This window comes from Salmo trutta, chromosome 30 (genome assembly GCF_901001165.1).
Source record: "Salmo trutta chromosome 30, fSalTru1.1, whole genome shotgun sequence".
In the NCBI taxonomy this organism is placed as follows: Eukaryota; Metazoa; Chordata; class Actinopteri; order Salmoniformes; family Salmonidae; genus Salmo; species Salmo trutta.
This window is the reverse complement of record NC_042986.1, coordinates 14,452,573-14,470,180: the sequence shown is the minus strand read 5'-3', so window position 1 is coordinate 14,470,180 and position 17,608 is coordinate 14,452,573. Positions and strand designations below refer to the sequence as shown.

Genomic DNA, 17,608 nt, shown 5'->3' with positions numbered 1-17,608 from the left:
ATCAATCACGCGCACCGCAACCTTGCGCAACGGGGATTGTTTCCCTGCTTCCCACCTGTTTGAATGGGACCTGCGCGTGCACCAGCCTGAACCGCCTCGGACGTTCCGTCGAAATATATATTCTCAAAGAAGCAATAGGATATAAAGACGATAATCGAAAACCAAACATTTTAGGCTAATTTAAATGCGTTTTCTGGAAGGGAATGGTCGATTACAAAGCGCACGATAGGCAGTAGCCTAATCGTAGAGAGAAAATGTCCGATAGCCTACACAAACGACGCCGGTGCTCCAATGTGGATTTTCCTCAAATATGAATATGACATATTACACCCTGGGCATTTGGTGGTCATGAAAAAAACAGCCTCTCCACTCGCAAAAAGAAACTGACATGAGGCCCGGTCTGGACATAATACTAAATTGTAGGCCTTAAAATATTATATCATATGTGCATCTGACCCCTCCAATCAACTCTGTCTTTCTGTGTGCTATTCCACCCACATTGACACAAAGAAAATCCAAGGCGTTCAATATACTCAAATCTGAGTTGAAATGCTCTTTAGGCTCTCTGGCATCTTTTTAATGTGTCACTGTGCTCTGTGTAGGTCTACATTTTAGCATGCCTGTCTAGTGTCCTATATTGTTCCCTTGTGTGTTCTCTGAACCCATATGTGTGTGAGTTCTCCTGGCCTCTGTGTAGGACCATGCTGGGACTGCTGCTGGTGGTGACTGCTGCTGTTGCCATGACAGCAGCACAGCAGAGGCTCCAGCTGTGCAGAGCAGAGTGGAGGGTGAGTGGGATGCCCCATCCTCATCTCTCCATCCTCCCTCTCTGACTCACAATGGAATTCTGGACAATAGTCCCACCCCTATGCTCTCACTTCCTCATCCTCACACTGAATAATGACCAGCTTCAGCGGAATCAATAGGTCCCAGGCCAAGCAAAAATGTGTTTGTGTGTGTGAATTACCCAGCCCCACACAGATGAGGCTATTTATTTTAGTTTCATCATGTGGTATTTGATAGGTATCTCTCTGGAAGGACTGGCTTGCATTAGTGATGGGTGAGTGGATTAGCTAGCCCACTGAAAGGTCCGGCTCAAGGCTACATAAGTCCCGGCATCTGCCGGGGACATGATTTGAGTAGGAATGTTCGGCTGTTTCCCGTTTCACAGTTTTTCTTGTTTGCTGACTCTTGATGCCACGGGAACAGTGAAGTAAATGCTACTCAAACTGACAAACCTCATAATCAAAGGAACAAATGTGTGTGGGATTGGTTTATTTGAACCTCAAATTAATTTGGATCAAACATATAGGCACACCATCACTGAGCACCGACATGGGTATGCATGCATACACAACACATACATACACACACACTCACTCTCTCTCTCTCTCTCTCACACACACACACACACACACACACACACACACACACACACACACACACACACACACACACACACACTCACACTCACACTCACACTCACACACACACTCACACTCACACACACACACACACTCTGTGCAGGCTTTTACTCCAGCCCAGCACTAACACCAACACCAACCTTTGGGCCAGTACTTGGCAGTGCAACAGCTCTAGTTTACGGTGTCTGAGGCAGCAAGAGAGAGAAAGAGAGAGAGGAGAAAGCATCACTGAGATGGACAGAGACAGAGACAGAGAGTGTGAGACTGAATGAGAGAATAAGAGGCAGGCGTAATGAGTGGGAGTGATACTGAATCAGTCTCAGTTAGGATGCCAAGTTAACCCTCCACCGCACTTACCCTCTCTCCATGTAATATTCTCAGAGAGGATTGGTTGACTGCTGCCACCTGGAGATCATTCCATAGAACTCCAGCTTTCAGCTTCGCGTGTGAGATTATGTTACCTGTCCTGTGTATTCCATCCACAGGTCCATGTATCAAAACAAACCATCTCTGTTCATCAAATTATGTTTTTACCTTTCTATTAGATATATATATTTCATCTAAATGTCTTTTGATAAAAAATGTGGAGCTAAGAAACAAAGACATTTGGAACAAAGCCACACATTTATATAGCACAATGATGACATTTGATACTGTTAATATGGATGTATCCATGCATATGTAGAAGCTGTTGTTGAAATAGAGAGAGACAGAGAGAGAGCCTGGGTGCTACAACACACGTTTAGCACTGTTTCTCTATGATTATTCAGGCATGGTATCATGGACCACCAGAAGTTAGATTACTGATCTGGGATGGTGGCGAGCGCTGAGTTGCGACATGAACACACACTGACAGCCTTCTGGGTCTGTGAGGCAGGGAAGCATAGTGGGGTGGGTCGGGGGGGTCGGGGGCTGGGTGGCTGGGGGCCATCGGGACAGCAAAACCAAGAGGCAGCCGGGAGACGACAGAATGGGCACAATCACCATGGAAACACAAATGGCCCAGGCAAATCATGGCAACTGGTAACTAAGGAACACGAAACGACACACCATAGAGTCCGATAGGCCTGGTTAATCATGGGAAGAGGGGTATGGGAGGGAGAGATAGAGAGAGGGAGAATGAGACCGAAAGAGATATAGACAAATATGAATATGCTTGCATATTTCTTTTCATGTTTTAGTACAAAATTAAATATTGAAATCCTTTGAGCATGGTCTGACAGATGTGTGTGTGCCTGTGTGTGTGTATGTGTGTGTGTGTGTGTGTGTGTGCGTGTGCGTGTGTGTGTGTGTGTGTGACAAAGACAAAGAGCTATAGCCAGATACTGCAGGCCAGTTATTTCTCAACCCCCACCCCATTCCAGCTGTCTATTAGCTGAGCTCCACTCGTTTCAGAGTGTCTTATAGGCTGTTTACTCAACTCTAACAGCGCTCCCAGAGAGAGGTTGATAACACAGAGAAGGGGCCTTGCTCTATAGACTACAGAGGAAGCTACAGTTGGAAACCACATGGAAATAATACCCAGGAAGCACTTAGTGGAGAGGAGAGAACAGAGTAAGCTACAGGTGTCATGGTAACAGCACTGCTGCAGTAGACCTGCCTTATAGGCTGTTGAATTGGAAGAGCTACACTTTTCAAACTCATAAAACCCCCACAAACACAAATAATTATCTCATTCTATTTATACCCATGGAGCAAACACTCAGTCATTAACACCCCCACACCAGCATAGAGATTCTCCAGAAATACAATAGCCAGCCAATGATACATTTAAGATCGTCTTTCCCATTTCATCTGCCAAATAGGTGATATTAAAGGTTATAGAATAGAAAAATATATTTTTTAAGATAGATAATAAATACATTTGGTAAAAATGATTATATTTTCTGTCATCTGTATTATATATGTAATCTATTATCTATCTATAACTATGGGTATCACAATACTCCAAAATGTCTGTGATTATATTTCACCATGGGGGGAATAACCTAGTTTTGGAATTAAGCGAGGGAGAATGCAAGACGGTAGATGGCGCTGTTAAACAAATCTAAAATCTGAGTGAAGTCTACTATGTGAGTACTGTGCGTGTGAGTGCATGCATGTTCACTTCTGCAGGCTGTACTTTCTACTCAATTCAAGTTTATTTGGGACCAGTGTGGTTCCCATATTAATTGAGGATCAGCACCTTGGAGGTCTTTGAGGTGTGCATCAAGTTCCTCTCTAGGCTACAACGCTACAAATGCTTATGATCTTAAAAACGGTGCGTCAGTCACAATACGTTTTCCTGCTTCTGACCTGCCTGAACCCTACCCAGTAGACTAGAGAGAGACAGCTGTTGGCTCATGTCCAATGCTCTCCAACTCCACACATAGCATACCCTCCACCCTTCCTGTGAAGCCAAATCCAACCCCTTGGGCTCTCTTTGCACTGCTATTGTGAAGGTTAATGCACAATTTATTTGAAGTAATTCAGAGATGAATACAATAAAACTTTAGGCTTGAATAAGAGGATTTCCCTGGGCACTTGTGACCCTATCAACCATTTGTGTAGGCTTGACAGAGCAGTTTTAGCTGGTCGAAGAACGATTGGATGGTTGGGAGATTTGTAACACAGCTGAAGTTGAGTTTTGCGGTCAGCTGAAGGATTTAGATGGTTTCGCTTCTCTTCTTTTTCCCCTCTGTGGTAAAAACCTGAAGAGGCCCTCCACAGAGGAAGCATGTTCATTCTACACAAAGGCAAAGTGTGTGTGTGACCCTGGTGACCTTACCTTCGCTCACTGGAGCACGTTTATCTTTGACATAACATCTGTTAGAAAGGGTTGGCAAGCTTAAAATAATAAACCACAAATCCTGTTGGTCAAGAAATAGTCTTCCTGGTCAGTTAGTAGGCCTACCAGAAAGCACTTGGACTTCTTGTGAAAAAATATTTACCAAAGAAAATGTTACAATACTGTCAGATGCGTGAAGAGTTCATTGCATTTGCCTACTACTCCTTTGTTCATAATATTCTTTTTAAATTAAGATGTTATTTCTTTACTCTACCAACATGACACAAACTTGCTGCGAATGCCACAAACTTTCCCTCTTACCGAATCTCATACAAAAAGCCATTTAGATATCAACACATCTGCTTGTCTTACATGCACAGATACACACTCACACTTTATCGTGGCTGTCTTTTTTAACTGTTACAGCCACCTGTTTGTCCCTTCTTCCCTGTCAATCCCAGCTCTGATCTGTGGCAATAACAGGTTCACTGTGAGAGACACAAACAATCCCTGCACCCCACAAACCCCTAATCTAGCGCCCTGGTTGTGACATGCTTATAATGACCCCCCATGGTCACACTGACATTCACTTGGGCCTGGTCGCACCAGTCAGAGCCTACCCTAAAGCATTATACCCTCCCCCTCCTTCCCTCTGACCCCTATCTCTGTTTTCTCTCCTTTCAGACTCCCCCTCTCCCTTCTCTTTTTCTCTGACTTACAAATACAACCCATTCTCTCCCACCTCCCCCTCTATTTAAGTGAGGGTTTGAAATCAGTTATTACCTAGGCCTACATACTTACTGCGAGATTCTGGCAATTATGCCATTTTTCTACATACCCAGAGTCAGATGAACTCCTGGATACCTGTTTATGTTTATGTCTCTGCGTGCAGTATGAAATTAAAGGTTGTTTCGCGAGCCAATGCTAACTAGTGTTAGCACAATGACCGGAAGTCTACAGGTATGCTAGCTAGCCATAAAAATGGTATCCATGAGTTCATCTGACTCTGGGTAAGTAGCAAAATGGCTTATTACCACTTTTTGATGGTATGCACATCTACAATAACATTTCTAAGTCAAACCTTTCCTGCAGACTATTGACCTAGTAGCCTGCTACAGCCTCGCATAAAAACTGAGTTTGGGCGCCATGGGTTTGTCTCAAAGTCAATCATTTACAGCAATGGCTAAACCATGTCACTGAGGGAATAATCCTGATCATTATGTCATTAGAATCTCTGGGTAATCCTAAAATTATGACGACGCACAGGTGTTACGTTTTTTGGGTAGTGATAAGCCACAATCCACCTTAGGTGGTGTTTAATCAAGTGGTCATTGTTGTGGCACAGTTTTAACTTCAGGAAAACTCTGACAAAGGCTGTTATAGCCAAAAGACATTAGTGTTGTCCTTTATAAATGCATATAAATGGATTTGACCTTGCTTGCTCTTCATGGCGTGCTAATCTTTCTCCTTCTGTGCCACTACTTCTCCACAAGGTTGGTGGAATTTATGGATGTGTGCTCCCTCTTTCTGACTGATTCAACACAGACCACATATGACCCCTCCCTTATCTTCCAACCCTGCAGACAAAGCAGCTCTTAAGGAGCAAATCAGACCATTTCATCGTTATTTGGTCACTCCAATTTTCAACACACATAGACAATATTTCCACACACAGGAATTCAGTTGCAACTTCACATTGATAAACCATTTTTTGTTGTTGCATAATAGCCTACAAATCTCATTAATGTGTGACTCTCTCAACCTTCTATCTACCCCTTGGTGTTATCGTCCCTTGACTCCCACATGCTTGGGAAGATCGAGGATGGGATGGTGAAGAGGTTTCTAGACAAACAAAGGCTACTTTGACCTCTGTGATCCTGCTTTATAAAGGGTTATAACAAGCTTCCACTGGGCTGAAACTAAAGGGGGTGTTGAGAAAGGGATGGGACCATGCTGGAGCACTGTCAGGAGGGCAGGGTGTAATCTTGATGATCTACTGGCACCTAAATGGCCTACACATGTCTGTATCCTCAACTCTGGAAACACTAAATTATTCTGGAGGCTACTTTTCTGTCATATAGCTGTTGAGGATCATGTAAAGTTACCTCTGATCGTCATGTCATCGGCCTAAAACATTTTAAGAACCTTTTCAGAAAGACACAACTGCACTATTACAGGAGGGCTGCAAAAATGCAAAATACTGTATTTATACTGCCCTCTTGAAGAGGGACTCATGGAATAGTTTTCGACTGAGAGAATTTCTCCAACCCTTTATAAGCTCTTTCATACTGTGACTCTTGTCTCTCTTTTGCCTAAAGAGATGATCGAAGGAACATCATGTGATTGGATTAAGTATTTCAAAGACCCCTGGCCCTGACAATATTATATTTTTCCTTCTGGGAGAAGTCTATTAGAGCTAATCAAAAGAGAACACAGAAGCTTGACTGGTGGGTAAAACCTGTGAATTCAGACAAACAAAGAGGTGTTATGAGTTCGCACTAAACATTTTGAGTGTGAACCCATTACACCTATTTATAAGTTCTATTTTAGGGTTATAATAGTTCTGCTGACCAAGAATGTTTGGCTACAACAAACTGAAGTAAAACCATGAGAGATCAATCAGACCAATGATATGTAAATAACCAGCTAAATGTAATACAAATTCCATGTTTATTTATTGAATTAATGCCATAAGCCTAAACCTAGCTCTAATTTAGTTCCCTGTAATATGGACATCGTCCATAGGTTTACAGGGTTCTAGCGTGATGCCTCTTGAAGAATGTAACGCCACTACATCAAGTCACTTTAAGTAATACCTGTAAAAAATGTCCATTCTTTAATGCTTTCCTTGTACCCATGTTTCTCCTGTGTAAATGCAGGCTTTTCTTTGGTTGCTGATATCAATACTTTTTTTTATATAAAAATGTAATTTGATCTGTCAAACTGCGCCCCTTAATCCACTATTTTCCAATGGAGAAGGAAGTTACGACTTCAAGTGTGCACTACCACTGCTACTTTTATAGATATCCATTATTTAAGCTTTCTGTGTACCTGTTGTTGTCCTGATTGTTATAGAGTTGACAGTTGGATTTGGAATCCATATTTTTTTTTATTTAAAAAAAATATTCTGTGCACACCCTAACAAAAAAATTGCCCATGAACGACGGATCCTTCTCCCTTAACAACGTCTCCCTTGTCAGGGGTCGCGTAAAATATTACTTTTATCAAAAACTATGGATTGGTTTCATCACCCAAAGAAAAGCTCCTAGTTACACGGCACAAACATAGATAGGCCTACTACAAGAAAGCGTTAAAGAATGGACATCGACTGATAGGGACTCAATGTAGTCGGAGCTACAGTCCGCCAACACTCATTCCAACTCAACTCCCTCGAGATATATATATTGTGGAGTTGAGGAAACTCAATCAACCCATACCTAGTCCTAGATTATCCAACTAGTGAATCATTTGTTTCTACTTTCTGCCAATTAGAGACTGACAATGGTTTTTATTTATCAATAGGAAAATTGCTGCATCTGTCCCTGTGATTCATTATGATTTCATTATCCACCCAAAAATTGTACCCCGTGACCGCATGCAGTAATGATTCACTTGTGTTTCTTTTGCGCGAACTTAAAGCGGCAATCAGCACTTAAAACATGAAGAAAGGTAACCTGCTACTTGTTCCGCTAAAAAGCTGAAGGATGGGGCTGTTTTTTACCACTCCCATAGACAGAGCTAAGCTTGCTTTTTACCACTCCCATAGACAGAGCTAGGCTTGCTTTTTACCACTCCCATAGACAGAGCTAGGCTTGCTTTTTTACCACTCCCATAGACAGAGCTAGGCTTGCTTTTTTACCACTCCCATAGACAGAGCTAGGCTTGCTTTTTTACCACTCCCATAGACAGAGCTAGGCTTGCTTTTTTACCACTCCCATAGACAGAGCTAGGCTTGCTTTTTTACCACTCTCATAGACAGAGCTAGGCTTGCTTTTTTACCACTCTCATAGACAGAGCTAGGCTTGCTTTTTTACCACTCCCATAGACAGAGCTAGGCTTGCTTTTTTACCACTCTCATAGACAGAGCTAGGCTTGCTTTTTTACCACTCCCATAGACAGAGCTAGGCTTGCTTTTTTACCACTCTCATAGACAGACCATCCATGATTTCAAAATATTAGTTGTAACCATGTTTTGAGGTGGACAGTGTTTGTTTACATTACGTTTGTTTCAAACATTGGAGTTTATATTTTGGGTTCTGATGGGGTGCGACAGTTGAACTAAACTCATGAAGCATTTCTAAATTGTGGTCTTCGAGAAACAATGGGTGCATATCAATCAATTAGGGGACAAATGGATGTTGAAACAGCAGATTACCCTTTAAAATGAGCAGTGAGTCTTCAACGAGGTTCTATGGCCGCCCACTTTCAACAGTCCACGTGCAAGCTCCCGGGCACGCACCCGCCACCGGCATCTTCATGACACTCATTTCCATCGTTTGTCTCCCATTGTGGCCGTGCAATTTAAATGAAATTCTGCAAGAGTTTATTCAAACTTTGTAGATAGTGTTGCCTCGTCGATTAACATTCACACTGCCTTTTGATTGGAAATGAAAGGGTATACCTAGTCAATTGCGGTTGATAGGTTACACTGTAGACCTTACGAATGATGATAGCCTACATACGTTGTATCCATGTCACGATTTGTAACTTCAGCAAGTGTTACACTACAGACAGCAGCTAACTTGTGGATTTGTTTTGATGGCTGACTCATTACAGCATAAGTGATTAGGCCTACATTAAAACATAATTAGGCTACGTTGGCCTAATGCCATACGAGGAACGTCTAAGAATTTTGAAGACTCAAAACTATCAAATGACAACTTTGTTGCAACAAAAGTATCAGTTTACCGGCGATCATCACTAGTTAGTCATAATAATCTCATGACGAGTTCACCAAACCTCTCCGCCCATGCGCAATAATAATTTAGCAATTTAGCCTGTGTTTAAACTTAAAAAATGGCTTCAATTCAGTTAGTCTGTTTAATTTCGTGGTTGTCTGGTCTAATGTTAGGCTATATGTTGGCCTTCGGTTTGGTGATATTCATATGTTCAGGAGGTTTTTCAGTCGAACTCAGTCGGCCAACTTGGTGAAGAACTCCTGGCCCCAATACTGCCTATAAAGTTCGAGACGATCAACCGAGGTTGCCAACGGGACATTACACACAAACGTTTGTGTGTTTCCATAAATCGTCGAGCTATCGCCATATTCGAAATGCGAATAAAAGATAATTGTATAATCTTACACAATTTCAACATCTGGGCCGTGCTATTTTTCTTACTCTAGCGCTACCATTGTATGTATAGCAATGGGACGTACCATTTTCTTACAGTCCGCCAATCCCGAACAAGAATGGCCAGGTTGGAGAGACGTCATTGGAGAGTATCGAGAAAGAAGCCTGTGGTTCTCAAACCGGGTGGCAGAGTCTACCCGGAGGAAGGGACAACGAAGGTAGGTGACCCTTGATTCATATTTAAAGCCACTGGTTATCATTCTCCATCGTGCACCAGGAGAAGCATGGCGAAGCTATGACTATCCGTTTATTTTGTATAGCCAACATTGTGTAGTGGTCAACAACTACATGGAGCCTAATGCACAAAAGCACAAAGACTGGTTGACACAAAAGACAAGGCTACAGTTTAGGAGCCGGCATGCTTACTCCTCTGTTACGGTATTGTATTTGATCAAACAATGTCAGTAGACATGATGCTCCCTGTCTTTTATAATCAATCTAAGGTATTTATTTACATATCAGTTTGGGGACATTAGAGATGGCAATGCTGAATAACAAGATTAGGTGAGCAATGTTTGTTAACAACATCTTCAGTAGCCTATAGTGTCGTGATATCTTGGATTACCCACCAGTACAAAGGCATCAGCTTTATTGACAATAAAGGCTAGACAACAGAATAACCATATCCTGAACTCCGGTGTGCATGTCAGGCAATTTGTTACAATGTACAACACGGGATAGATGCCGGCTTCAAGTCAAGATACTTTTAGTTTACTTTGTGGTTGGCCTACTACAACTGTCACACTGCCAGAACATGCAACATTTGACCTAACCTGTATCGGAGAAAAGATAGAGGAAGGGACTGACTGCTCTGCTGTTCTTTGTACGGAACATTCGCGGCAAAAATTACCCCGCGGGATTTCTTCATACACTTTGGAAAAGGGGAGGAGAAAACGAGGAGAAAATAAGACAGGGTGTCGGAACTGACGGAGAAAGGGAAAGCAATGTGGTTTGCACATTTTGCAAACGCCTTTGGCAGCAATATTCTCAGCCATGGATTCGATGATTTGACTTTGCCTATGTAACACCCATATACTTACACAACAACTACACCTAATGAACGACCCGTTGCATTGTCATAGCAGTTTCCCTTTTCTGAGTCGTTCAGTCTTATGATGAACCCGGTCTGTTGTATATTGTAGTACCAGTGGGCCTTTATGAAGGATAGCCTAATATTACTGAAATAAGTTGTGTAAAATAGTAGAATTGATTTGACGAAGAACTGTCCTTTGACTATTGCCACACAACAGCAAAAAGTAAATCAGTCCTTTCTCTGTAGAACAAAAGATTGAGCGACCCTCATCCATTGGTCGGTTTTCTACCCCAATACCCCATGCTGCCCCCCTGAAGGGGACCGGGGTTGGTTTAATAATGGGATGGGTAGGCTAATTCCTACACTTTTCTGTACCCAGAAAATATCATCGCTTATTTAGTGTAAAATGTACATTCCCTTTAAATAAAAAGTTAGGTGGCATTTACCATAAAAACACAAAGATATGGATTTGATTTTAGTGGATGTAGTCGTTTTTGTTATATTCCAGGGTGCTATTCATCAACTTCTATGAGACCTATAAGACATTAAATAATACAATATTTAAAATCTTTCTTGATTATTTTATAATCCTACTTACATTTCTCTTAAAAAATGTTTTTCATGATTATTGTATTAAGATTTTCTGTGTTTCCCTGATTTCACTTTCCACCCTGATAGGTTGTAGTAATTCCCCTTTCAAAAATCAGCCCCTCCCTAGAATGACATCACATTCAGGAAGTGTCATAATAGTTGGGGTGGTAAAACAACGGAGCAAGGCTAAGTAAATGTATTCTCCTGAGAACCGAAAAGTTTGGGATTTACATTTTTTTTCCTCAAAAGTGTTTATGGTGAAAAAACACATTACCAAGATTATATATTTTTTTAAATATTGTTATTTGTCTTTTATTGTATGTGCAAAATTGTCCTCTGTAGTAGTCATTAGGACGTAAATATGAAGAGGGAAAAAAACATTACAGTCAATGGGTACAGTCGCTGAAAAACATAGTCACGGCATCTACACAGTCCTGAAAACTCACTTAACTATTCCTGAGATATTCACTTGCTATAAGTCATTTGAATATCATACTCACAAAAAGGATAGTTAGTAATTACACCCGCTCCTTTAAAATGTTCATAAAATGTGAAAATTGTAATGTCCTCCATTTTTTAAAGAACCAGGAAGATAAAGTTGTCAAAGTCACACCCCCAAGATGTGATATAATTGAAATGCCCAGAATGTCCTCACAAAGGGACAACAGGACTTAATACTCTTGTAGGGCCTCAGAGATACGGACCAAGAACTGATGTCCACTAGAGAGGACAAAAATGAATTGCTGGGTCCCAGGAGGATAGACATGTTTCATGATGTTAGTCTGTTTGTCTCACTCATACATTTCCACCCTGGTGGGCTAAATTATAGAGAAAGTTAATTCAATTTCTAAATGTCTAAATAAGTTTGATATACAAGTTAAAATCCTCTTCAAGTGTTTAACATTATGTTAGCTCAATCGCAATCACACAGAGCAATAGCTAATTTAGGCTCCACATTTCCACCCTGTAAGGTGAACATTTTGTTAGAAAAGATAGTAAATATATGACGAATGTCAATATTTATTTATATTTGCATAATACATTTATATTTTATGATACAATACACTTTATTGTCTATTTACATGTCAATATAGCGCTGATAGACATGGTAGCTCTGTTTCTGGCTCCTAAGCAACTTTGCAGTATTTTGTAATTTGTTTTGTGTTATTTCTTACATTATTTAGCCCAGACGTTTTTTGCATACAGCCGGAAATAATTTTTGAATATCAGAGCAGCATTAACTTATCAGCATTCAGACCAGAAATGTGACTTTCCCGAATTGGATCCTTTGTTCGTACCCCACAAGGCAATTTAACTTATCCCCGAGGCTGCTCCGAGATGCCACCGTAGGAGGAGAGGTATTCGGAGTGGACTTCTTGTCAGACTCAGGAGGCGTGCACACCATCCAACACTTGCGAGTATATTAATCACTAATGTTCAGTCCCTGGACAAAAAAGTAGACAAGCTCTGGGCAATGATCTCCTTTCAGAGGGATATCAGGGACTGTAACATACTCTGTTTCACGGAATCATGGCTCTCTCCAGATATACTGTCCCCGTCCGTACAGCCAGCTGGGTTCTCAGTACACCATGCAGATAGGAATAAAGAACTCTCTGGGTAGAAAGGTGGAAGTGTACTACCAGTCAAAAGTTTTGAAACACCTACTCATTCAAGGGTTTTTCTTTATTTTTGACTATTTTCTACATTGTAGAATAATAGTGAAGACATCAAAACTCTGAAATTAACACATACGGAATCATGTAATAACCAAAAATATGTCAAACAAGTCTAAATATATTTTATATTTGAGATTCTTCAAATAGCCACCCTTTGCCTTTGCCTTGGCATTCTCTCAACCAGCTTCATGGAATGCATGTCAATTAACAGGTGTGCCTTCTTAAAAGTTTATTTGTGGAATTTATTTCCTTCTTAATCCCAGAGTTACCTCTGCTGCAGAGGATAAATTCACGGATGATCTCCGCATGTGTATTTCCCACCATAAAGCATGGAGGAGGAGGTGTTATGGTGTGGGGGTGCTTTGCTGTTGACATTGTCTGTGATTTATTTGGAATTCAAGGCACACTTAACCAGCATGGCTAACACAGCATTCTGCAGCAATAGGCCATCCCATCTGGTTTGGGCTTAGTGGGACTATCATTTGTTTTTCAACAGGGCTAGATATATATAGATATATATATATATATATAGAGTACATATACTTTTCATCCCAAAAGTTGAGGTCCAAAAGGTAGGAATTACTTTGATAGGCACATCAGTTGTTGTGACAACATAGAGCTGTCTCCCTTCCTATGAAATACTGGTCCCCATCTTCTTTTTACCTGATTGGGGACTGTTAAGGCTTCAGATTACAGATTTACTATTGTCAAGAAATAAACATGTGACACTGGTTATTACACATTTGACACAAGGAAATATAAGCTTGAATATAGGATTGTTATTTAGTTGTTGGTGTATAATATCTTATACCAGCACTTATATTTAAATGATTACACACAGGTGCAAGTGTTTGATTTAAAAGAAATGCTATAATGTCCATGTGAAACTTCTTTGTGTTGTGTCATTTTCTAGGTAACAAAAAAATGGCGACATATGTGGACCCGGATCAGACCCCAGATGCCACTGCAGAAAAATGCAGCCGTTTTGAGGTGCTGGACTGGCTCAATAAGATCCTGGACATCAAATTCACCAGGGTAGAGCAGATATGTTCAGGTACTGTCTCACTAGTACCGCTTTTCCAAACAAGACATTTTGCCACCAACTTTTTGTCAACCTTTTCTTTACATTTTAGTCATTTAGCAGACGCTCTTATCCGGAGCGACTTACAATAGTGAATTTACATACATTTCATACATTTTCTTTTTAGTACGGGTCCCCCGTGGGAATCGAACCAACAACCCTGGCGTTGCAAACACCATGCTCTACCAACTGAGCCACACGGGACCACATATATATATTATATATTATATATATTTATATCTGAAAGGTATTGCCAGCAAAAGAACCTGTACTTTTATTTCCGCCAACCGGCCTAGTCATGATTGCGGGAATGTATTTAAAAGTCCTGCTAACTTCTCAGTATACATGTCACTTTTCGTCGTTTTTGTCAGACATAAAACTTGTCCTTGTCAATCACAAACCTTCACAGATATGCTTTTAATGCATTTATTCTCTCCATTTAAATGTATCTAGTTATTTCCTTGAGCTGTTCTTGTCTACTGTCACAAATGCTTTGGCATTTAGCCTGGTGGAACGCATACTGTCATTTCACAAATTCTTTCTTTACTTTGACAGGCAAATATTTAAAGGCCCTTATATTTAGCTAATAAATGATGGGTTAATATCCCTAGGCTCCTAGCGATTTGTAGTTTAAGTTAGAAACCTATCTGTCTTCAGACAGAATAACTGGTGGGGAGTTTGAATGGAGAGAAATTGCGCAATGGTGTGATCACATCCAACGTGGATCAAAAAAGCTACTTTCTGAAATTTCAGGTTCTTTACATGATCAGAAAGAGAAGATTTTAATAGTTCTGCAGCAAAAAAATAGGACATGGGCTCTGTTTTATATGACAGCGGTTCCACACGTTCTGTGACACTCAATTTGTGTGTGAAAGATATTATTGATATTTTATTCTGTTATAATCTATTATATTAATTCTTACTATAAAATATATGTGGGTTGACTGTGATCAGAACAGGGGAATGAATGTAAGTGTGTCTTGTCTGTTTAATGAACAAAATAAGAACTATTGATTTGATTTGCATGGCGCAGCCATGTAGCCTATATGCTGCACAGACCAGTAACATAATTAAACTCAAAATATACTATTCTGTTATTTTGAAAATAAATTGTATTTGTCTTTGTTTTTTGTGTATGCTTTGCCACACATTAAATCATGAACATTCTATTGTTGTTGTCCGACGTCAAACATGTCCTTGTCATTATGAAAAAGTATAAACACATAAATGGCACATGACATCGCAGCAGCTGGGTCCAAATAGCAATGTTACATGCCAAAAAACCCGATTCGATTAAAAATGTGTTTAGGATATTTCACTAACAAGCCAGGCAACTAAAAGCAACTTTCTAGAAAATATTTTGGTTAGTCTTCTAGCTTGTTAGCTAGTTAGCTATCTAGCTGGCTAGCCAGCTCAGATATTACCAGAACATACTGTATGTATCTGACAACATTTTGTGTTGAACTGTAGCCATCTTTTTATTCACCATCACAGAAAACTTAACACACGTCACGTTGGTATGAATGATTTGGGAGATAGACGCAGGAATGTGTAAGTCCATATTATGGCAAGAAAAGCTCAAATAAGCAAAGAGAAATAACATACCATCATTACTTTAAGGCATGAAGGTTAGTCAATCTGGAAAATGTCAAGAACTTGGAAAGTTTCTTCAAGTGCAGTCGCAAAAAACTTCAAGTGCTATGATAAAACTGGCTCTCATGAGGACCGCCACAGCAAGACCCAGAGTTACTTCTGCTGCAGAGGATAAGTTCATTAGAGTTAACTGCACCTCAGATTGCAGCCCAAATAAATTCTTCACAGAGTTCAAGTAACAGACACATCTCAACATCAACTATTCAGAGGAGACTGCATGAATCAGGCCTTCATGGTCGAATTGCTGCAAGAAACCACTACTTAAGGACATCAATAAGAAGAAGAGACTTGCTTGGGCCAAGAAACACGAGCAATGGACATTAGACCGGTGTAAATCTGTACTTTGGTCTTATGAGTCCCAATGTGAGATTTTTGGTTCCAACCGCTGTGTCTTTGTGAGATGCAGAGTAGGTGAACGGATGATCTCCGCATGTGTGGTTCCCACGTGAAGAATGGAGGAGGAGGTGTGATGGTGTGGGGGTGCTTTGCTGGTGACAAATCAGTGATTTATTTAGAATTCAAGGCACACTTAACCAGCATGGCTACCATAGCATTCTGCAGTGATACGCCATCCCATCTGGTTTGCGCTTAGTGGGACTATCATTTGTTTTTCAACAGGACAATAACCCAACACACCTCCACGCTGTGCAAGGGCTATTTTACCAAGAAAGAGAGTGATGGAGTGCTGCATCAGATGACCTGGCCTCCACAATCACCCGACCTCAAACCAATTGATATGGTTTGGGATGAGTTGGACCGCAGAGTGAAGGAAAAGCAGCCAACAAGTGCTCAGCATATGTGGGAACTCCTTCAAAGCATTCCTCATGAAGCTGGTTGAGAGAATGCCAAGAGTATGCAAAGCTGTCATCAAGGCAAAGGGTGGCTACTTTGAAGAATCTGAAATATAAAATATATTTTGATTTAATTAATACTTTTTTGGTTACTACATGTGTTAGTTCATAGTTTTGATGTCTTCACTATTATTCTACAATGTAGAAAATAGTAATGATAAAGAAAAACCCTTGAATGAGTAGTTGTGTCCAAACTTTTGACTGGTACTGTACAATTGTGAAATGTAGACTCCTGACACTTAGTGGGCAGGTATTTTTCTCTCTATGGACTGATGAAACACAAGCGTTTCGCTACACCTGCAATAGCATCTGCTAAACATGTGCATGTGACCAATAACATTTGAACGCATGTTTCACTATTGGCTATTCTGTCCTGCTCTCCCGTGTTACTAGATAGTCTTAGACTTCTATTGTGTGTGTGGTGTGCAGGTTCCTGCTACTGCCAGCTGATGGACTGGCTCTTCCCTGGGTGCATTGACATGAGCACAGTGAAATTCCAGGCCCAGGACACACCAGACTTCATCCACAACTACAATCTGCTTCAAGCTGGCTTCCGAAAGACTGGTGTCACCAAGGTTAGACTACACCCATACTTTCTTATCCATCACATTAACTGTAAATCAAGGATATTTTTTTGATTGTACGTTAATATTTTATCGCTGGGCAGAGGGTTGGTAGGGATTTGCCCTTTGCTTCCCTGTGGTATTTGCTTATTGTTCTAAATCCCTCCCCTTTAGATTGTTCCAGTGGAGGAGCTGATGAACGGAAGGTTCCAGCCCAACTTCGTATTCCTGAAGTGGTTCAAGAGGTTTTTCCAGGCTAACCTGGTTGGGCAGGTGTATACCCCTGTGGAGGCTCGCCAGGGCCAGGAGATCCAGCCTGCCAGACCCCCCCTCCGCTCCCCCCAGGGACATGGCCGCAAGTCTGCCAGCCGCAACCCCAGTCAATCAGGTATCCATTCTATCACTTATCCTGAGTAGTGCTCTGCTCCACGAGTCCGACGGGCCCCTGAAACTATACATCGGTTAGGGCCGGGTAGGGCCTGTTTTTGTCAATAAGATCACTTACATTTTGAAGCTAAGCCATTTGCTCGTGCTCTGCAGTCATATCTTACTAAGATCATAACACAGTGTCAGAAGGGCTTCAACCAGGTCAAATATAAGACGACAAGATTATTGTCA

At 41.0% G+C, this 17,608-nt stretch overlaps 1 protein-coding gene across 5 annotated transcripts in view; it reads left to right on the top strand.

Moving 5' to 3' along the window:
- Positions 1-9,287: 9,287 nt before the first annotated feature.
- The window catches only part of LOC115168047 (DNA (cytosine-5)-methyltransferase 3A), a 29,896-nt gene continuing 21,575 nt past the window's right edge, over positions 9,288-17,608 (top strand). For 4 of the 5 annotated variants that reach the window (XM_029722911.1, XM_029722909.1, XM_029722910.1 and 1 more), the window contains exons 1-4: positions 9,288-9,700; positions 13,756-13,896; positions 16,857-17,002; positions 17,165-17,378. In XM_029722911.1, coding sequence (XP_029578771.1) covers positions 13,767-13,896; positions 16,857-17,002; positions 17,165-17,378 — 490 coding nt within the window. In that variant the 5' untranslated portion in view covers positions 9,288-9,700; positions 13,756-13,766. Of the gene's footprint in view, positions 9,701-11,082; positions 11,424-13,755; positions 13,897-16,856; positions 17,003-17,164; positions 17,379-17,608 lie in introns of those variants that run through there. The other variant, XM_029722908.1, reaches the window with a different exon arrangement.